The sequence below is a fragment of the Trifolium pratense genome, linkage group LG3 (assembly GCF_020283565.1).
Source record: "Trifolium pratense cultivar HEN17-A07 linkage group LG3, ARS_RC_1.1, whole genome shotgun sequence".
Taxonomy (NCBI): domain Eukaryota; kingdom Viridiplantae; phylum Streptophyta; class Magnoliopsida; order Fabales; family Fabaceae; genus Trifolium; species Trifolium pratense.
Window position 1 is genome coordinate 53,941,522 of NC_060061.1, and position 22,362 is coordinate 53,963,883.

Sequence of the window (22,362 nt, forward strand, 5' to 3'; positions counted from 1 at the left end):
CCAGAAGGCCTGTAACTGTTTTCTCCATATTGGGGCATTCCCTCATAAGCTGGAAGTCAAAAAAGCAGATTACAGTATGTATCCAGAGCTTCATCAGTCATCAGAAGCTAAATATCATGCCTTGCTAAGACTTCATGTGAGATACTGTTGTTTCTTTAATTGTTAGCAGATCTCGAGCATCTTATGTCACAGCCGGTGACCTCTACTTTAACAATAAATCTGCAATTTAAATCTTCCAAAATCATAGTTTTCATAAGCACACTAAGCATATTACTCCTTTAGCTCAACTTGCTAACTTACATGCTAAAGCACTTACTCCTGCTGTTTTTCATAGCTTGTTATTCGAGTTGGGCATGCTAGGTTTTTATGCTCCAGTTTGTGGGGATCGATGAATACTCAAAGTTAGTTATTTTTCTATTAAGAAAATAGTTAGTTCTGTTTTTTACTTTTGCTTCGTTAGCTGTACTGTGAACCTTGAATATTTACCTTATTCACATTGAAATGAAGTATGAAATTCATTTAGCAATTCTTACAATGTAATGCATTTCTATTTTCTTTTCACTTTTGTTTCAAAAATTCTAGCGGCAAAACTTAGGGAGTGTAGAGAAGTGTATTTTTGCGGGTTTGAATATTTCATTGTCTGAGTTGCATTTATAGAACCATTATATAATGCATTTCTACTCAAACCAATGAAATCATTACCTTTAATTGTAGTGGAGTGGGTAGAATGCATTTTTTGTTTTCATTTCTCAGAACACTCGTTCATTTTAATTTTCTAATAAAAAGATGAGAGATTTTATAAGTGAGTAATTGTGATTAAGTAAGTCTGGTATTTTATTTTATTTTTTTTGTAACAAGTCTGGTATTGATAAGGGTAGTCTACAATTTCAAATAAATAATGCCAACACTTTTTAAAATTCTATTTAACTTTTTTTACATAAAAGTTCTATTTAACTAAAGATAAATCTATACACTTTTGTAAAAAAAAAAAGGATAAATATGTTTTCATTTCTACATTTTTACTTTTTTCTAAAAATAGTCTCTACATTTTATTTATTATATTTTTGGTACTCACATTTTTGTCGTTTTTAGCATTGATCTCTACCGTAAACTTTTGGTTGACAAAAAATGTCCATAGATGCAACATAAACTCATTTAATGTTTACTCTTTGTGCGTCCATGTTATTAAATGAATCTTCGTGACATCTATGTAATATTTTTTGTCTGTTCAATCAACCAAAATTTCATAGTAAAGACCAATATTGGAAAAGGGAAAAACATGGGGACTTAATATATAATTAAAAAAAATTAAGGATTACTTTTAGAATTACTCAAAAATATAGTAAAAAAAAAATATCCTATATAACCATATAGGCAGATAGATTAGTTCTAAACTTGTCCCATAAATGTATGGTAGCTACCAAAAATATTATTGGAGTGGTCAGAGTTGGAATCATTAATTTCACATTTTTTTACATTTAAATGTATGAGTCTAACAACTAAATTCGTTGAGATGATCAATAGTTATAAACTTGTAAAAAAAAATAAAAAAAAAATAGTTCTAAACCAAAAAAACGACACAAGTTGTGTGCCGTATCGATAAAGGGGAAAAAACAGCGAGTGAGTTAAAAGAAAACACGAAAAATTGGAACACGATGGAAGAAGATTTAGATTTTGGGAAGAAAGTTTCGATAAACGACACAATGGAAGTGATTGATCCAACCAAAATCGTTCTTTTGCTTCGCGCTTTTCTCGAAATTCAACAACGCCGAGCCCAAGCATATTCCAAACTCAAAAGGTTCGTTAGTTTGTTTTTTGATGTTAGGTTTTGTTTAGTTTCCCAAAATTTGAAAATCAAACTCTTATGATGAAAATTTTTGGTGTTTTCATTTTTGCTTATTGTGATTGGAAATTATTCCATCAGTGAAACTCACACACAACTGCGAGGTTCTGCGTTCGAATCTGGTGAAACTGCCCGACCTAATAATATCGGCATTTGTTAGTTGAGTTAGGACTTATGGATATATATAGGGTTGACATAATTTATACTATATCAATGTTGTCAACTGTCGATTGCGGAAAATAGGGGTTTGTTAAATTTTTGGTTAAATTTTTGCTACACTACAATGTTATAGCGTATTTCAGAACAATAACAATTTGTTCAAATTTGGGTATGCTATAGCGGTTGCGGAAGCTGCTATTTTGACCGCCACATCGGCTGCTATTGTGTGTCCTATATTGGCCAAGGGCAGCTATTGTGTGTCCTATATTGGCCAAGAGCAGCTCTACTCTGTTATGCTGCTATAGCGTGCTTAATTGGGTGAAATTTTTGAACTAGATCGTGCTACTTTAAAATTGGATGGTGTTTTCTGTAGTAGTACAAGGGGTTGGTTTAATTTTAGATTTTAGTTAATCATATTTTAAGAAAAAATTATTACTATGTTTTGCACTTGTAGGTTAATTTCAGTTTTAGGGAGTAATGCTATTGTAAACATTCTCTACTATAAAAATGTGTAGTTCATACTTTATACCATATTGTAAGTAGTAGGGCCATTGGATTTGGATCTCTGACGTGTGAATGTTACATGGAATTTGACACTTGGCAGTGGGTTTTCTGACTACATGACTTCTGGAGGAGAATTGGCTTACCAGCAGCTTTGCAGTGGAATCACAAAAGAGTTTAATGATTGCTCAAAAGAAGTTTGTGACACATAATCCTTACATTATCATTTTCCTTTAATAGAGAAAATTTTTGTTCAATTTTACTGGATTTCTTTAACATTTTTTTTTTCCTTTTCTGATTTAGCATAGGTCCGTGAAATGGAGTCACTGTTTCAGAGCCCTGACTATAGCCGCGTTGACCTAGCACAAATCCTTAGAGCTGTTCAAGATCAAGAAAAGCAGAAACTGCATCTGGTATGCCCCAAGTTTAAGAACATATATATTCTACTAAAAACAAACTTTGCCTGTTTGTTTTTATGCCTTGAACCCATTATAATTTTGTATGAAATTTCTTTCTTGTGCTGTGTTCTTTTTATATATTCTCTCTGGGTAATGTATATGATCAAACTTAACATGCTACCGTGTATGTTTATGATGCCTTTATACGTCTTATTGGGTTATTGAGTGGGAACTTTTGGTCGAAAGGATCTTCAGATGTTCTTCTATTGTTAAAATGTATTGAAGTGTTTTGTTAAGGTGGTAAGCACAAAAAACTTTTAGAATTTAGTATCAGTGACATAGTAAATTGATCTTGTTGGAATGCTTAGTTAGTGTATCAAAGTTTCATACCCCCAAAAATATGGCTTAAATCTTAGGCTTGTTCAACCTGTTAGAGCTCTCTTCATTTTGTTAAAATATTATCTCATTCTTGTGCGTTGCTAAATGTAGCCTTCTTTTTTAGGTTAAATCACGTGTTTACGAAAGTTCATCCTGGTCTATAACCAAATTAAGGGTTTGTTTTCTTTCTTCCTTTTTTAGGACACACATACCTCAATACAGAACAATTTTTTATGCACTCAGTAACACCCTTGGTTGGATTAGGTTAGTTTTTCTCTTACTTTAATACTAAAACTTCAGTCTTGATGTAAAATCAGACAACACCTCCTTGATTCTATGTTAATGTTGCCACTTGCCATGTATGTTTAAACCCTAGTAGTATTACCCAAATAAAAATCCTCAAAGTGAGCTAGTTAATATTTAGACATGTTTTGATATGTTTCATGGGTTTCTCGTACTCTAGTTCCATTTAGTAAGCATTCTATGCAGGAATGATTTGACTTAACATGTTACTTCTACACGGCTACATATCCCATCACACTAAGAGGTCAAAACAATAATGGTTTTTTTTTGAATCATTTGTGAACGGAACAATTATATTTACTTTGCCGCTCTTCCTCAAGTGGTGTTGCTTGTAGTTGGTTGACCTTGAGAAATTTGAACAGATCACGTGATAAATAGATATCAATAGTTATGCTGCTTGCTTTTAGTTGCCTTAATGATTATGAACTCTAAATGCTTTTATACTATACATACCTCCATTCAAGTGTTTTGTATTTTGCTGACAATCACTTCATTTTAAAGACAGCTACCATTCAGCTGTTAAAGAAAGCTGGCCGGCCATCTGAACGATTGGTGAGCCATGAGAATTGCAAATTTACAAAGTCAACAGAGCATGAGTGTGTCCATGTTAAGGAGATCACTGAAGCTTCTGGGACTGAAGAAGCAGAAGCGGATGCCGAGTTTGATAACGCTCTGAATGAAGCTATTAGAGGTGTCCAGGATGCAGTCATGGCCATCAATGAGCATCTAGAAGAAGTCAGATATGAGATTGCAGCACTTGAAGCAGAGTGAGCCTTTGCTGATTCATTACTGAAATGCTCAGTGCTAACAGATATTGGCATGTCTCTATAACCAGTGAAATGTATATAGGCACCCTAAAATGCAGTTCATGAATTTTGTTTTGTTACAAGCAACTTTTATTAAAATGGCCAAAAAATGATTAAATTTATTTAAATGTGTTTTTAACACTTTGTTACTTGATGGAAATGGATGATCAGTGCTCTGATTTGGACTTCATAAGTTTTTGGTTACCCCCCACCACACACACACAGATTCCCTACAGTAAGGGAAACACTTGCTGCGGTTAAGAAATCCATTCCCCCACCCATGGTAGGGTATATTTCCTTCGCAATACCTACCGGAAGATAATTTTTGGTATTGTAGTTTGCCCGTTTTGAGTAACTTAGAGCGAGAAGAGCAATCACCATTTATTTCTGATAGTCAAGTAATTTGCTCTTGAATGACATTTCTACTCTCGGATACAAAGGTTCTCTGTCCAAGCAGTTGGACAACTTTAATTGTTGGAATATTAACTTATTTTCCGTCTGGATTTATCTACCTTAACGGGGAAATATATATTTTTTTTTTACCAAATTTATTAATTTGGATGCAAAAAAATAAATGTATTCACCTAATTCATTATCTAACTTTAATTATTTGATTATAACTACATCAGATAAGAGATTATTAGCCTAATCAATCAATTTTTTTTTTATAAGCGCCTAATCAATCAATTGTCTAATCTAATACGTTTTCCTATCAACACTTACGCTTAGGCTAATTATGAGTTTCGGTCTATTAATCTATTATTTCTAATTTACTGCTCCGGTCATAACGTGCGATCTAACAATTTCAATATTTTTCTTTAAAAAAAAAAACAATTTTAATATTTTTATCGGTTGAGTTATAATTTGTGGACTGCTCCACAAATCTTAGCTCAACTGACATAAATATCGAAATTGCTATTGTCGAGCGTCAGGACCGGGGTTCGAACCCCGGTCACTTCACTTTGTGTGTGTGAGTTTTCAATAACTTTGCAATTTCGTCTACCAACAAAAAAAATTTCTTTTTAATTTTATAATGATTAATATATTTAATCTATGAGACTGTAATAAAGACTAGATAGCGTAATTGATTATCCTAATCGATATACCACTTTTATGATAACAATCAATTAACTTAGTTACGATAATCGATTAACTAACACAAAACAAAAATATAACTCACATAATAACACATCAAATGTCATCAACTTTTAATAGATCAATGTCACCACTCACCATCAACTAATATTTATTTTACATCAACACACAAAGTTAGTCATGTCAGATAAAAAAAACTTGGCGTGCTAGCTTACGATTGTAATCGCCAAGGTTATCAAAACCGGACGGCCGGTCGGATCGGTCGGACCGTGAACCGGTCATACAAACGATTCGGTTTTGAGCAAAAAAACGAATAGAAAACCGACCGGCAAAAAAAACGCGTGAACCGGGGTCGAATCGGGTTGAACCGGCGAACCGACCGGGCGGTTCAAGCGGTTTTGCAGTTTTTTTTTTTTAAAAAAAAAAAAATAGAGCAAGACGACGTCGTTTTAACCTTTTTTAAAAAAAAAAATCTGAAACAAATCAACGACGTCGTAGGAATATGAAATGTTTTTGTTTTTCATCTGTTTTTCATTTGGTTTGAATTATAAATTTTATTTTATTTTGACTTGTGATATATTTTATCTTTTTAATGTGTGAAATTATGAAATGTTGAGCAATTATTCATATATTTTTATTTATATATTAATTAAAATATATATTTAATTAAAAACGGTTCGACCCCGATTGAACTCGGTCCGACCAATTGAACTTTGAACCGGTGAGCTCGCCGGTTCGATGACCGGTCCGGTTCTAATCACAAGGTACATAATTTAAATTCCACCGGAGACATTGGTAAAATGGTTATTAATACAACTTTAATTAATAAAAATGTTCACCTTCCCTAATTTAAATGGTCATATTGGACATCTTCACAATTTGTATCCATGTATCAGAGTTGGTTGTTTATGTAGTAAAATCATTAGGTTATGTGTCGTAAATGTTATTTGTTGACTGTTGTGATAGAGTAAATGATATTGTTGTTATGAGACATACGATTGAAGATAGGTTAGTTGAACTGAACGATAATAATGGTCGGTAAATGGATAAAATATTGTAATGTGTTGCTTGAGTGTAGAGCTGTCAAAATAGGCTATCTCAAATGGGCCGGCCCGCCAAGTCCGATTTTTTTTGGGTTCGGATTTTGAAAATCCTAGTCCGAATTATTTCTGAGCTTTTTAGTCCGGCATGACAAAGCCAGATTAAAATATGGGCTAGCCCGAATGGGCCGCCCGAAAAAATTAAAATTAAAAAAATAAAATAAAATATAAATATTTGTTTTGGATGATTCGAAATTAGTTTGTAATATAAATTATAAAACACCGTCCGCTACTTAAGTAGCAGTAGCAGATGAGTAAAAATAGGGCACCCAAGAAACTCGTAGGTAGCGGATGAGTAAAAATAGGACATGCGAGAAACTCGTACGTAGTGGATGAATAAAAATAGGGCGCGCGAGAAACTTGTACGTAGCGGATGAGTAAAAATAGGGCGCGCGAGAAAGTCGTAGGTAGCAGATGAGTAAAAATATGACGCACGAGAAACTCGTAAGTAGCGGATGCGTAAAAATAGGGCGCGAGAAACTCGTAGGTATTGGATGAGTAAAAATATGACGCGCGAGAAACTCGTAGGTAGTGGATGAATAAAAATAGGGCGCGCGAGAAACTCGTAAATAGGGATGAGTAAAAATACGGCGTTCGTAAATATATATATATCGGACGAGTAAAAAATAGGACGCGCGAGAATTATTAATGCTATTTACATGGTTGAGTTTGAGCACTAGAAGTAAAAAATAAAAAATAAAAATAAACGGGTTGGTCTGAAAAGCCCGACTATCCGTACCGGGCCGGGCTCGGACACTAATTTTTATAACTCATTTTTTATCCGGGCTTTTAGCCTGACCTGACGAAATCCGAAGCCCGACCGGACCACCCCGAAATTGGCCGGGCCGCCTATTTTGTGATCAGGTGCTTCAAAACAACATGAGTGTAGGGTATTAATTAATTTTGGCACATCCCTTAACCAAAATTCGTGTCTTGTTGAAATACTTATGTGAGTGAGAGAAGTATCATAATTTGTAGAGATTGATCTTCCTAAATTCTTATCTTTAAATGTATTTATCTCTATAATGACGTCAGAGATAATTTATGCACTACATCATCCGTTTGAGTCATCTTTTATATATTGAAGATGATATAACTTTTTCAAATTTTCTCTAAACTTTAAAGTTACTCTTAATTAATTTGAGCTAAATAATGTCCAAAAGAAAATCAACTCTCCTTCTTCACGAGTATTCATGAAATTTAACATCGTTCAGTGCTATTTTGTCTATCCGTTGCATGTAAATTAACTCTGACTAATACATTTATCATTAAAATTACGTAAAAAAGTAAATTAATTAAAAGAGAATTTTGTACCAAAAAAAATAAATTAAGAGAGAATTTAGAAATACCATCATTAAAATAATTAAATTTTATTTACATACTGTCATAATTGTATTTCTTATTAAGGAAAAAAAAATCTCTAAAAAATTACATCCAAACTTTAGGGTCACTTTTAAAAAACTATTTTAACAAAAAAAAATCTTTAAGATTTTAAAAAAATTTATGGTCACTTTAAGATTTTTTTTAAGACAGGAAAAATTGTCTAAAAACTTGAGTCAAGTATCCCGCAGCTACGATTCTCTCATCTCAATATCTCATCTCATCTCATCTCATCTCATCAACAAAACGCATAAAACCCAAACCGAACCCATTTCTTCATCTCTCTGTTTCTAGGGTTTTCTTCTTCTCTTCAATGGCGGAGGTAATTAACTTACCTCCTGAATCTCACGACCGATCTCCCACCACTGCTGCTCCTCATCCTCCTCCTCCTCCCTCCGACGACGATCTCCCACCTCCACCTAATCCATCTAATCCTCGTCGGAGAGATTTCGACCGTCGTGACGACAGAGATTTCGACCGCCGTCCTCACCGTGGTGGCAGAGGTGGCCGAGGTGGTTACTACAACCGTGATAGAGACTTCAAGCGCCGTCGTAGTCCTAGCCCTAATTATCGTGACCGCCGCTATTCTCCTCCTCATCCGCAATCTAGAAGGTCACCTCCGCCTTATAAGAGATCCAGAAGGGGTAGTCCCCATGGACCCAATGACAGGTAATTGCAAAATTGAATTGAAGTATTTAATAATGCATAAATCGTTCATTAATTGCGGTTTTTGTCGAGTAATTGGAAGCATTTAATCTAGGGTTAGGTTTTATTTGTCTGAACTGCAGATTAGGGTAACTCGATTTAATTTAGAATTTTGGGTTAGAAATTTTAGATTGCTTAGTAATTTATGGTTCTTAATTTTAAAAGACAACTCTTATAAGCTTAGAAATATTTATGGAGTAAAAAATCGAAGATGCAAGAGTTAAATATGAAAAGCTATTCGTTGGTTTATGTAAGATTTTTTGTATTTGTTTGTATGTAAAAATGTTTATGATGAGGTTTATCTAATGTAGCTCATTGTATGTTTTTCATTTTTTTGGATGCCATTTTGTGGTTCTGTACTTGATTTTGAAGTAGGAAAAAATAACCATATATGATTGGTATAATGAAAAAGAGAACATATTGTTGTATGTAGTGCCGAAAATTTTGATGTCATTACAGTTATGTTTTTTAAAATATTCTTGGTTGGATAATATATGCTTTACTAAGTAAGTAGAATTTGGTTGGAGTAGAATTCTAATTTTTAAGGAGATTTCTTTGACACAACACTTGATGTGGGATATGATTGAGCTTTTGGCACATATGGGTTTTAATAGCCACACATATTTCAGGATTGAGAATCTTTGTTCCATTGATTATTTATTTTTCTTTGTTGTTTTCTGTCCGTTTCTTTTGCTTAGGAGGGTTCCTTGTCCTGCTTGCCCTCCTTGTTTGTTTTTTTTTTTTTGTAAATTTTTTCCTGTTGAACATTGAATTTATTATATATTAAAATAAAATTTTAAAAATGGCTTGTCATCGTGGTTTGTAGAGTTTAGAACTCTACATGGAGTGTGTTTTGAATGAGCATGTGTTTGTATCGTGGCTGTGAATTACTATTACCAGAGGAAAAAAGTAAACTCCTGTTGTTTACGGCTTATATGAATGACAATCTGTCATTTGTACTGGTTACTTATTAAGTTCCAGGAGGAAGAACATTGCATTGCTTCTTGTGTTTTTTTTAGTTTTCTTCTTTCCATTGATGATAGGAGTTGACAGTTGTCATATTTTGTCCTCCCTTTCTGATTTTTGATCTATTTTGCTCTTTAGATTATTTATAAACTCCGCTTAGATCAATGAGAAACCATGCTCGTCCGTTTATGTTTGCAAAGAAATAATAAAGCCTTTGAAGAATATTGGATTTATTAGAGTTGTATTTTTTGTTATGCTTCAAACATGTTAATGAAGTAGCAAAGTCAATTTTGTTTCTTTACACACATGTTACTCCATACATCAGACACTGCTAATATTCCAACTGCTTTGTTATGTGAGCAAAATAGATTTGGCCATGATCACTTTGGTGGCTATGAACGCGGAGTGGGCGGAAGGGGTGGTTATGCAGATGATAGATCTGGTGGTAGGTTTCCACATCGATCTGCAGGGGGATATCAAAATGGAATTTCTGGTATGTTAATAGTTAATATAATTTCAACTATTGCTTTTCTTAAAACATATAAATGCAATTTATTTTTAGCTTTAATTCCTGTCATAGTTTCTTTTCTTGCTCTTTTTATGTCATAGTTTCGGGGTTGCATATGTTACTTACTGATGAGTGTTAAAATGATTTTATCGCTTAGTCTAAACTTTCATACTCGTTTTAATGATATGTATTTTCTTCCTATTTTTTTTCAAATATTTAGAAACTTAACAGAAAATGTTTGGGGGAAATATTCCATTTACAGGCAAGATTTGCTCTCGCTCCCTAAGTTAGCTGTATGTTCTATTTTAGGGAGGCTAATTATGTATTGTATAGACATTAAATATGATGCTTGTCTACAGCTTTGAACAACACATAAAACCTAATGAAAATTGCTGCAAATCTAAGGGGTTCTAGTAACCCTAATTTGAGTTGCTTCACACTCTAGTAACACAATAAATTTGATTGTTGTTTTGTACAGTTTTCTTTCAGTACTATTAGTAAATGAATTAAAATTAACATGACTAGTCCAGACATGTCAAAGTTAAACATACTGTCAAAAAGATTTTTCATTATCACAGATATGAATATCATAATCCCATATATAATTCAGGGTATTTTATGATGCTCTTTAGTCTATTAAGTGTTTTTGGAGCTGGCCGCATGATGTTGCAGTTTAAGATTTTGATAACTATGCTCCGAAGTGATTTGAAATTTTTGTATGCATCATGTTTAGTAAAAAACTGCTGTATTAAAAGGTTACTTCATCAGACATTGCATAGGAAATATTTAGAATCCATTATGATATCATTATAAATGACTCTATCTTTTAATATTTTTTCTCCAATTTTCTTTATGGAAGTCAAAGGTTTCCAACCCTGTCATTTAAAACATAGCATGGAATCAATTTTTTGCACTGAAATGCACGCTGCTTTTCAGCAGTCATAATAAAGAAAAGAAAATATTGGATTTCAAAATTGTCCTTACTTGCTTTTTACTGGTCTTAAGAGGGTATTCTTTATTTCACCAGTAGAGTTTTTTTAGTTCTCTCCCCACCTCTTGATGTGTGTGTGTGGGGGGGGGGGGGGGCTGTCCCCCTGGCTGTTTGGCATTTATATTTCAAGTTTATCTCTTTGACTTTGTAAATCTCATTATCAGTTAATTTCGAAGGTGTGTTATAAAATAACGCTTACTCCGAACTATCATGTCTAACTTTTCATTCAGAATGAAGTGAACTCATTGTTAATGTGTTTTTTATGCTATGGTTAATTTTTTTCAGATCTGGATGCTAATCGCGGTTATGCAGATTTGCCAAGTGGAGGTGCTCGAAGGTCAGTTGTATACTTATTTAAACTATGTGTAACTTATATTACCTGCTTGTATCATGCATTTCTTGGGGAACAGACAACAAATCTCGTCAATGGGAAGGTTGTTGACAAAGGAAATATGGAAAACATGTCAATATGCCAAGAGTGCAGGATCCAAAACATGGGATCTAGAGGTTTATTCCGTGTTAAGGAATTCTCAAATAATCTTGGATGTAAATGTTCCAATATCTTGAATGGGTTCATTTGAGAATACACCTTGTCATATTTGATTATACAAGGTCTGTTAAGTGCTACTATTTGTTGAGCCACTTGGAGATGAGATTATGAATGTTCTAATAGGAATTCGACGTGCGTGTGTGTGTGATGTCAACACCCCAATTCTCCTTCGGCCATAAATGGGCATATGAAATTCAGATCCAAACAAATGCACTGTGAGGAACAAAGTACTGGAAAATATCAGATGACAGTTGTTGTCTAAGAACACTAAGGGTCTGTTTGAGAAAAGTGGTAAAGAGGGGAAAAACTCTCCCCATTTTGTCAATTTGCCACTTTTTTCAAACAGTCCCCGAGTCTTCTTTGGTGGTAGACTGGTAGCTGGGGCTTTATAGCATTATCTGTGTACTTTGAGGAAGATTGGCTTCAGGCTTCAAACAGGAGATTGCTCTTTTGTTTTTCATTGTGAACTTAAAACAAAACCATATTTGGATATAAGAAATCAGGCCAGAGAAAATACTTATGAAAGAGTGGAAATAGCTATTTGAATAGTTATTCGCAATGTTCGCGTGCAAGCCCTTCTCCAGATTTACCCGGTGAACGGCGCTTGTTGGTCAACATTGAAATGTCAAATGAAGTAGCCATAAGAAAACATGATGCATTCATGAACAAATCTTCTGTACATAAGAAAGGTTTTAAGATGACTGGATTAGGATGTTTGAAAGTCAAGGATTTTATTATTAACTTGAACTTTGAAGAATATCTGCTGGAGAAACATCCTGCTGCATTTCTTCATTGAGGAAATTAATTTGTTAGAAAGGCTTTGGTTTTGTCCTTTAATTGAACCTTGAGGAAGGATTTCTACAAGAGCAAAGTTCTGATGCATCTCTTCATTTCCTACTAACCCGTGAAATACTTAATCTTCATATCCACTTACAGTTATAATCCATTTTATGTTTTAACTACTTTTCCATAAAACTGAGTTCAAACTTTGTGCAGACTTTTCTTAAATTGTATAGTAAGTACTTGCCAAATTTACTCAAATTCTTTATATCATTATTGATGTCTCCGATTCATTGTTTGTTAGGAATCCCATGTTAAAAATCTAAGGTCTGTTCTGTTTATCACCTCCAAATTAGCACACATTTGATACACATTGATTGAAGGAATATTGTCACCATTAGTATAAGCTTTTTTAGCATTATCCAGCTTATGGTTCTTTTGTCTTTGCCTACTAGTCTGCTTTTATTGCCAGCTTTTTTGGTTGCTGCATTCTCAAAATTTTGTTTAACTTCTCAAGTGTGTGATAGGGACTAGAGTCTTGAATCCCTTGACCAAATGCCATAAAGACCCAAGATATGTAAGGTTTAAAAGAGGATCCTAAAGCTGGTGATGTGAGTCATGAAGTCATACATGCTGAATTAAAAGAAAATGGGTTATCAGTGTGTTTACAGCTTTTGACTTTTATATTTTAGTAAATAGCAAATTGCATTTGAAGGGTAGTTATGGAAGTTTCTCTTAAATGCTCATTTTGTTATGTTATTGCTGATTCATGGATGTTGGTTGATTTTATTTTACTCTATTGAACTTGATGATGCAATCTTTTGGGGAAAGTCTATTCACTTGAAGAGCTTGTGAATTATTTCAGAGAGGGGTTGATGTCCTATAAGCAATTCATTCAGGAGCTTGAAGATGACATACTGCCATCTGAAGCTGAGCGTAGGTAAGTTTTAAAAAATAACATTCTTTTGCGTTTTCCCAACCTGTTAGTACTAAAGAATTTGTGGTATGCTTATTGATGCATAATGGTGTAATTCTTTTTTTTTCTTTTTCTAGATACCAAGAGTACAAATCAGAGTATGTTACTACCCAAAAGCGTGCTTATTTTAATGCTCACAAAGATGAGGCGTGGTATGCACTTTTTCCCACTGCTGAGATTTTAATTGACTCTTGAAATTTTGATTTTTTAAAGTATAAATTAGCATCTTGTTTCACATTGAAGCAATCTTGTGTTCATTTCTTTATTTGATTTTATCTTTGTTGTAGGTTGAAAGATAAATATCATCCAACAAATTTACTGACAGTAATTGAAAGGTGAGCTTATTCAGAACTCGTACTTTATCGAAGAGCGGAACACAGTTTCATCTTCATGTTGATAGATGGTTGCAATATAGTCTGGCAGACTAAAATTTTGATCGAAGATATCTTATTATATTAAATCCTATCTGGCACATAATCTTTTAGGAGGAATGAAAATGCTCGACGCCTGGCGAAGGATTTTTTGCTTGATTTGCAAAGCGGAACACTAGACATGTATGTTTTTGTTCTTTCTCACTGTGTGTTTATCTCCTCATGCTTAGTAAAATTCATTTAATGATGAGAGCACTTGAAAAATAAACTATTTATGCAGAAATCCGAGTTTAAACTCTGCATCCGCTAGACCAGAGCAAGCCAGCGAGCCAAATTCAGAGGAGGAAACAGATGTCGGTGATAAACGAAGAAGATATGGTAGGGGATCTAACAAGGATAACGACTTCTCTGCTGCTCCAAAGGCTCACCCTGTCAGCTGTGAACCTAGAAGGATACAGGCAGATGTTCAACAGGTTCAGGCTGTTGTTCGTAAGCTTGACAAGGAAAAAGGGATTGAAGATAATATTTTAAGCACCAGTGATCATAGTAAAAATAGTGATAAGTCTCACAGTGGATCTGTGGGGCCAGTAATTATAATCCGTGGCCTAACATCTATTAAAGGCTTAGAGGGTGTTGAGCTACTAGACACACTTATAACATATCTTTGGCGGATTCATGGTGTAGATTATTATGGAATGCTTGAGATTAACGATGCCAAGGGTTTTAGGCATGTAAGACCAGAAGGCTCAAGGCATGAAGAAACAGGTAAATCAGGGTCAGAATGGGAGAAGAAACTTGATTCATTTTGGCAGAGAAGGTTGGACGGCCAGGATCCCTTGGAAGTAAGGACTGCAAAGGAGAAGATAGATGCTGCAGCAGCTGACATGCTTGATCCATATGTTAGAAAAATTAGGGATGAAAAGTATGGATGGAAGTATGGCTGTGGAGCCAAGGGTTGCACAAAGCTTTTTCATGCGGTTGAGTTTGTTTACAAACATCTCAAGCTTAAACACCCTGAGCTTGTGTTGGAACTTACATCAAAATTGCGTGAAGATCTTTATTTTCAAAATTACATGAAGTAAGTATTAACTGAGCTATGTTTTGTTAGTGGTTAATCTTGCTAGTGGTGGTGACAATGTCACTTATATTGACCTTATCTTCATTGTAGTGATCCTGATGCTCCTGGTGGAACACCTGTCATGCAGCAAACTCAGGTAGAATGGCAATTATATTTACCATATAATTTTATCTGTTGAAGAAAAATATTAAAATGATGGATGGTTCTTGACTTAAATAAAACCATCTTTATGCTTGCATGTTTTGAAAACATGTTGGTCTCTTGTCTACTATACTATACTTTTTTTTTTTTTTTTGGTAAAGTCTACTATAATATAGCATTTTAGCAAAATTGCAAATGTAGCAATTTTTTAATTTAAAATTTCCCTCTATGGTTTAAGCTTTGCAATATATTTCTGCACAAGGTCATTATGGTTTGATTCTCAAATACCCACTGTCTCTTTTCTTCCTTCCTCTATATAGAAGGACAAGCCTTTAAAGCGAAGATTACTGGATGGCCGATTGAAAGATGATCGTGGGAATCGGCGAGACCAGGATAGGAGCGACGGGACAAATGGAGATAGGCCTGACGGTTCTCCATCCCGTGAAAGGCAGTTGGGAAACCGTGATGACACAATGTTTGATGCATATGGAGGGTCTGCTGTACCAACATTCACCTCTGATATGCCCCCTCCTCCTTCAGTTTTGATGCCTGTACCTGGTGCTGGGTTAGTTGCTCTTTCACTTCTCTCGAATCGATCCAATTAATTCTTTTATTGAAATTTGTTGGTGCTTATATGACTTTACACTTTTTCAGGCCTTTGGGACCGTTTGTTCCTGCTCCACCAGAAGTTGCGATGCAGATGTTTAGGGACCAAGGACCTTCATTTGATCCATCAGGAATGACAATACGTTCTGGTCCTCACATAGGTGGACAGGCCTCTATGATTGCTGTTCCTTCGGCCTTTAGACCTGATCCTCGACGTATGCGGAGGTAATTATTCTGCTGGGCCCTTGTTTATTTATATCTTCCCTTTTGGTATCTTCAAATCATGCTATTTCTTTCGTGCTCATATGTGATCTTTGGACCTTAATCTGCACTGCAACATTTAATGCCTTGTTTTATTGGTCAAGTATTTAATGCCTTTTTTTACCTGGCCTAAGAATTCTTAGTGCATGATGCCTTTTTTCCAAATCCGTAAAATTCAAATTGTGAGTGTTCTCTAGTTGAATTGCTTTTGCTTATATACATAATTTTTACACTCAAATTGGAGATGTTATTCTGTCTTCAGTACTCAAGTTATTAATCCATTATTATCAAACATATTGAATTGTTTGTAATCTGTTGCCGACTATTTGTGTAATGTTTAACTCATTTCCTAATGGTGGTGCAGTTATCAAGATTTGGATGCCCCCGAAGAAGAAGTTACTGTCATTGACTATCGGAGCTTGTAAGTTTCACTGGGTTGGCGCGTTGAGTGATGTTTTTCCTTCAATGATACTCAGTCAGAACAGCACTCTAGTTGTAAAATAATGGCGGTTAGATTTGGTTTCTGTTGTGCCATATAGATGTTGTAACATTTATAGATTTCTTGAGCAAAATGCTATCAGGCTGGTTATCTTATTTTTTTTATAAGACCCATTAAAACTGAGATATTTATAGATATATCAATCAAAAACTATCTCCCTCCCCCAACAGAAAAAGATTTTGGTGGATAATAAAACTATGTTTAAGAAATTATCTTGTGCTCGTATCAGGTTTGTTTTATTGATTTTTTTGGATGTCTGTCGGTCAGTGGTATTTGGTTTTGTTTGCCTTCCATTTAAGCTGTCTGTGCAAACGACCCAATTCAAAATTTCAAATTGATTAAGAATTTTTGTTTAAAAACAAAAAATGAATAAAAATTTCAATGAAAGTATTTTATTATTATTGTTTGTGAACCAATGGTATTTTGAGATATATGATCTGTTTGATTACCATTTTTAAAATGCAATAAATTTAAAAGTTTTTTGAGTTTCTTGATATAAAATAACTTACTTAATGCCTATAAATATGTGACAATTAAAAAATCGAAATACTCATTATAAGAACTTGTTTCGTTGACAACTTAGTCATTAATTGAATTCGTAATTGATCAAAATTGATTTGTCACTCGGAGTCCAATTGAATTCGTAATTGATCAAAATTGATTTGTCACTCGGAGTCCAATGAACACCACAAGAGAAATAAACAAAACACTGTTACATTGTATTTACAAAAATTCAAAAGAATATTGCACCCGCCTTAGATTTGAATCTCTCTGGTGCGAATTTGGGTCTAATTTAGGTTCTTAAAAAAAAAAAAAAATTGCACCAAAACAAGAAACCAAACATCACCACACACTAAGACATGACGAAATTACAAGAGAAAAATGAAATAAAAATCTAATCTAATGAGAGAGAAAGAAAAAATGCACATAAAATGATTCTTATGGAAAGAATGAGCTTAACAACATACTTTATTACTTCCTTAAACGAAAGTTTTGATCTTCCTCGGGCACTTCAACCTACCACCATGATCATAGTGCTGTGTTTGATGAAGATGGTGAGACTTGAGAGTTCTGATTTTTCATTCCATTTTATTGAGAAATGAGTCTTCTCTTCCTCTACTTTGGCTACATACAGGTTTGGATTCATTACTTTGCATTTTGCTTCAATTCATACATCAAAGTGTTTGGTTATCTTTCATTCAACTTCTGATCTGTGTGCTGTTGTTTGCATAGGTTTCGGTAAAAGTTTGATTATTTGCTTCCAATTAATTGATGAGATTGTAAACGGGTTCTTTGAAATTAACAATGGTGGCTAATTAGTGAAGGATGAGAAAACCGGCACGTGTTACCGTGCTGATCACTTTGCTCAAGGACTATTGCAATGAGAACATTGAGAAGCTTCAAAAGGATCTCACATTGTCATCAGAAAAAACTGAAGAGCTCAAACACGTGCTTGCCGTGCTGGATGAATACTCATATCAAGAACTTGATGCTAAGATTAAGAAGTATGGTATCACTGCTCCGGAAACCAAGAATCCCTGTCTTATCCTTACCCTTTCAATTTGATGTTTAAAACTTCCATTGGTCCCTCTGACGCGCTACTGGGTTCGTCTCTTCAAACCCTGTTTTTCTTCTATGTTGTTTGTGTTTATTATGATTATGATTGTTATTATTATCATCATTATTATTTTGGTTACAAACCCAAAACGAAAAGAACGATTCCTTTGAAACACAACCAACCCCCATGCGATCCTATAGTAGAAGAGAAGCTGGAATGCCAGTGGGTCATTTTTTTTGTTTGAAAACTCGGTATCCGGCCCAAGGACCACTAATTAGTTGTCCTGATCCCAACTTAGCAAATTAGCTCACACGCTATGTTAGTTCAACCATTTCCGAGCACCCCCTAGCATTTTCAGGGATGGAACCTTTGAGGCTTTTTTCATTTTATATATGATATGATTTCTCGTAGGCTGTCCCTTCTTGGGTCCTCTAGTTATTGTGCCATTCGAAAGTAATTAATATTATCATCTGGAAGGACTCAATTCTAAAACCACACGTATGCCAGATAGCTTTATATTTTTGCTTTGCAAACAGGACAAGTGGCTGGCCTTGCCACTTTGCGATGCGTAAGGACCTCTAGGGATACCTGGTGCAATCACTTACAATGCCCTAGCCATGGCTATTTCACCTGATGCATTAAAAATTTGATTATTGTGGTAAGTAAGCATTTAACTCCTTTTTCAACTGAAACAGGTTTATGCGTCCCGAAAGTGCACAGAGCATATTTGTTAATTTCAAAGACTTGTACTATTACAAAGGAAACAAGCTACCCTTTGCTGCTGCACAAATTGGTCAGGCTTTTAGATATGAGGTTTGTTGGGTTTTTTGTTTGAACTTGCGTTTGGTATTGGTGTTTTTGTGGAATTGGGATTTAGTCTGGTTTCTGTATCTTTTTGCAGATATCTCCCCGTCAAGGCCTTCTCAGAGTCTGCGAATTTACCTTGGCAGAAATTGAGCACTTCGTTGACCCCGAAGATAACTTTGGCAGAAATTGAGCCAAAGTTGCCAACTTGGAGTTTTTCATGTTCCCGAGGGATGAACAGCGTTCTGGTCAGTCTGCAAAGAGAATCCGTCTAGGTGAAGCTGTTTCAAAGGTCAATTTCAATAATAGTGTAGTAGTCAATGCCCTTTTCACCCAAAATTTTTGTCGATTCTTTACTTAACGTCTTAACCACATGTTATGATGATTTTGATCAGGGTATTGTCAATAATGAGACTCTTGGTTATTTCATCGGGAGAGTATATCTCTTCTTGACGTGTCTCGGTATAGACAAAGGCCGCTTGAGATTTAGGCAGCATCTTACCAATGAGATGGCCCATTATGCCGCTGACTGCTGGGATGCTGAGATGGAGTGTTCCTATGGTTGGATTGAGTGTGTTGGCATCGCTGATAGATCTGCATATGATTTGCGTGAATGCAAAGGGATCAGGATCTGAGGAGGGATCGGGAGAAAAAGGAGCCGTTGGATGCTTTGTGATAAACTTTAAAAACCAAGACAACTTGTATTTTAGATTTAGATATATAATATAAATTCAAATTGTTTTCATTACATCTGGATTCATCAACCTTAATGTCAATACTTAAAGGGGGCACACTGTATTTCATACAATATAATAGCAACTAAGGAAGTTGTCATCTTTTAATGTGTGGCATACTACATTCTCATAATGCTTTTATATTCAATACTGCAGGAGAAAAGTGGTGTTCCGCTGGTGGCTCGTGAAAAAATAGAAGAACCAAAGGAAGTGGAGGTACTGTTTAATGCTGATGATATTGATTTATTGGCAACTTCATACACAACTATAAGAATTCCTTGTTCATCATTAATTAACTTGATATGTGACTTACTATTATTATTATTATTTCAGAAATTGGTTATAACTCCCATAAAGAAAGAATTGGGCAAGGCATTCAAAGGTAGTCAGACGATGGTGGTTGAAGCACTTGAGGTAATTCGTGGTGTAACTGTTTTGGTAGTTTCTTTTTTTTTTTTTTTGCATTAGAACTGTTTTGGTATTTAGTACCGTGACTCTCTGCAAATAGCTACTTGCAAAATTTTTAGAGACTGAATCTTCTCTGGCAGGCAATGCATGAGAAAGAAGCATTGGATATGAAGGCCGCTTTGGAATCAAAAGGCGAGGTTGAGTTTGACGTGTGTACGCTTGGGAAAACTGTAACTATTAATAAGAGCATGGTGAGCATTCACACGGAGAAAAAGAAAGAGCATCAGCGAGTTTTTACACCATCTGTGATTGAACCATCCTTTGGGATTGGACGGATAATATATTGCTTATTTGAGCATACTTTCTACACCAGGCCGAGTAAAGCTGGAGATCAACAGTTAAATGTATTTCGCTTTCCTTCACTTGTAGCTCCTATTAAGTGCACAGTTTTCCCTCTGGTTCAAAACTAGAAGTTTGAAGAGGTTGCCTAATTAATTTCCACGTCGTTGACTGCTGCTAGAATTTTGCATATAATTGACATTACAGGCATGTTGTTAAAGTTGAAGTTCTAATTAACATGTAAATATACCCGTAGATTATATTAAATAAACCTTTAGAGGTTTAGGCTGGATGATTGCATGAATGAATGTTTAAAAGAAATTCTTTAAGAATATTCACCTTGTAATTCTTCGAAACTAAATGCTTCTCCTGAGGATAATTTACTTGTAAGATCACTTCTTGGATGGGCAGATGCTTCGTTCATGGAGTATTTTTCTAAGAAGTAGGTTTTGTTTTTAGTGATTCAACCCTCATATTCAAGTGTTTCTTCTTGATGATATATGTATTAAATGGCTTAAACCTGATTTGATGCTGTCAACATTTCTTGCGTACATAATTTTGTTTTAGGAGTGAATTTATGCTGGTTTTGCTGTAACCAGGACTAAAACCTTGAAATTTCTTTTTTGTAAAAATATTAACAGGGAGAGCAATAGGAAAACGGTATGCAAGAACAGATGAACTTGGTGTTCCCTTTGCTGTCACTGTTGATTCAACAACGTCAGTGACAATTCGGGAGAGAGACAGCAAGGATCAAGTGCGTGTGGAAGTCGAAAAAGCTGCCGATGTTATTGGGGAGTTAACCGAAGGCCGGTGGACATGGGAAGATGTGTGGTCTACTTTTCGTCACAACTCCTCTACAGCTACAGACAAATCATTGAAAACCAATTCACCAATCTTGGCTGATCTTTCTTGGTCTGAACCACACCCTACGCCTTCAAGAGAGCAAGAAGTTGTGTCAGGTTCTGACACGGCAGTATTGTCCATTTCAGAAGAATCCTCACACCATGTCCCTCCACCACATCAATCAACACATAACTTGAACCCCCCTCCTCACATTCAATCCAAATTGGAAGAATTGCGTACTGTGATCTGTGATAGAGTTCAAGACTTGGTTGCTGAGTGGTTCACAGCCACTGATACTTTGGTGGATGCTACAAAATGGGACAATCTCATAACTCAAATGGATCTTGCCCTGCAGATTTTAAAGCACTGAGTTCTGAGGCTATAGAATCAAACAGAGATGCTCACAGGCAGAAACAAGAGGAGATAGAAGCTCAGCCGGTTAATGTGATTGCAAAGCAAGAGGCTATGGAAGTTCAGCTCAAGAGTCTTGTTGCTAAATAAAGATGAAATGGGATCAGATATCAAGGCCATTCTAGAAGTCTTGAAGAATATACCCTAGGATTTTCTTTTGTAGATAATCTTTTTGCACTCTTTGCTTATTTTTTTCATTTATATAATATTTTATCAGTATCTTATCTTGATCTTTATTTCATAATTTTTTGTTGATGACAAAAGGGGAAGTAAGATAGATAAGTATTTAAGTGAGTCTTACGTATTATAACTGAAAACTAGTCTTTGCTTGATTCTGACTTAGAACTGAAAACTAGTCTTTGCTTGATTTTGGCTTAAATTTGAATTTATGCACTTTAAATTGAATTTTGAATTTAATTAACCTGGATAAGAATTAGGGGGAGCTTACAAACTTCACATTTTGAACTCTGTTTTAAATGTGTTTATCATCATAAAAAATGGGGAGATTGTTGAAACAAAATGAGTTTTGTACAATTCCTCTAAAGTTTGATGATAATAAAGTATTAAGAGAATAAATTGGATATGCTAATATATGTTCAAGTGTGTAGGACCATAGAATAAATTTTTTGTATAGATTTAAAAAGTTAGTACTATTAAATTGAGCATATACAAGAGCATTTAAATTTTGAAGTGAAGCTAAAATTTTAGATTAGACTCTGAAGTATCAGACTCTGGATTTTGAAAGTCAGACTCTAAAGTATCACTATGCAGACATGGTTGCTTGCTTTGCTGAGAATTTAGGCCACAATTCCTACCTGGTGGCTGAACTCTCAGGGGTCATGAAAGCTATTGAGATAGCACATCACAATA

The 22,362-nt window shown here is 34.9% G+C and overlaps 3 protein-coding genes across 3 annotated transcripts; all 3 read left to right on the plus strand.

Moving 5' to 3' along the window:
- Positions 1-1,559: 1,559 nt before the first annotated feature.
- Positions 1,560-4,576, plus strand: LOC123916227. Its single transcript, XM_045967632.1, has 4 exons — positions 1,560-1,798; positions 2,607-2,700; positions 2,812-2,916; positions 4,084-4,576. The coding sequence occupies exons 1-4, from the start codon at positions 1,656-1,658 to the stop codon at positions 4,351-4,353; spliced, it is 612 nt and encodes a 203-aa protein (XP_045823588.1). The 5' UTR covers positions 1,560-1,655; the 3' UTR covers positions 4,354-4,576.
- Positions 4,577-8,097: 3,521 nt separating this feature from the next.
- LOC123916223 (serrate RNA effector molecule-like) lies at positions 8,098-16,604 on the plus strand. Its single transcript, XM_045967627.1, has 12 exons — positions 8,098-8,632; positions 10,003-10,127; positions 11,419-11,470; positions 13,329-13,403; positions 13,517-13,591; positions 13,727-13,774; positions 13,925-13,993; positions 14,091-14,888; positions 14,979-15,024; positions 15,350-15,594; positions 15,684-15,860; positions 16,261-16,604. Exons 1-12 carry the CDS (start codon positions 8,277-8,279, stop codon positions 16,319-16,321), a joined length of 2,127 nt encoding a protein of 708 aa, XP_045823583.1. The 5' UTR covers positions 8,098-8,276; the 3' UTR covers positions 16,322-16,604.
- Positions 16,605-17,053: 449 nt separating this feature from the next.
- On the plus strand, positions 17,054-21,590 carry LOC123916228 (glycine--tRNA ligase, mitochondrial 1-like). The gene is made up of 8 exons (XM_045967633.1): positions 17,054-17,530; positions 17,629-18,000; positions 18,649-18,766; positions 18,855-19,049; positions 19,153-19,707; positions 19,825-19,905; positions 20,040-20,303; positions 20,880-21,590. Exons 5-8 carry the CDS (start codon positions 19,624-19,626, stop codon positions 20,889-20,891), a joined length of 441 nt encoding a protein of 146 aa, XP_045823589.1. The 5' UTR covers positions 17,054-17,530; positions 17,629-18,000; positions 18,649-18,766; positions 18,855-19,049; positions 19,153-19,623; the 3' UTR covers positions 20,892-21,590.
- The last annotated feature ends 772 nt before the right edge of the window (positions 21,591-22,362 follow it).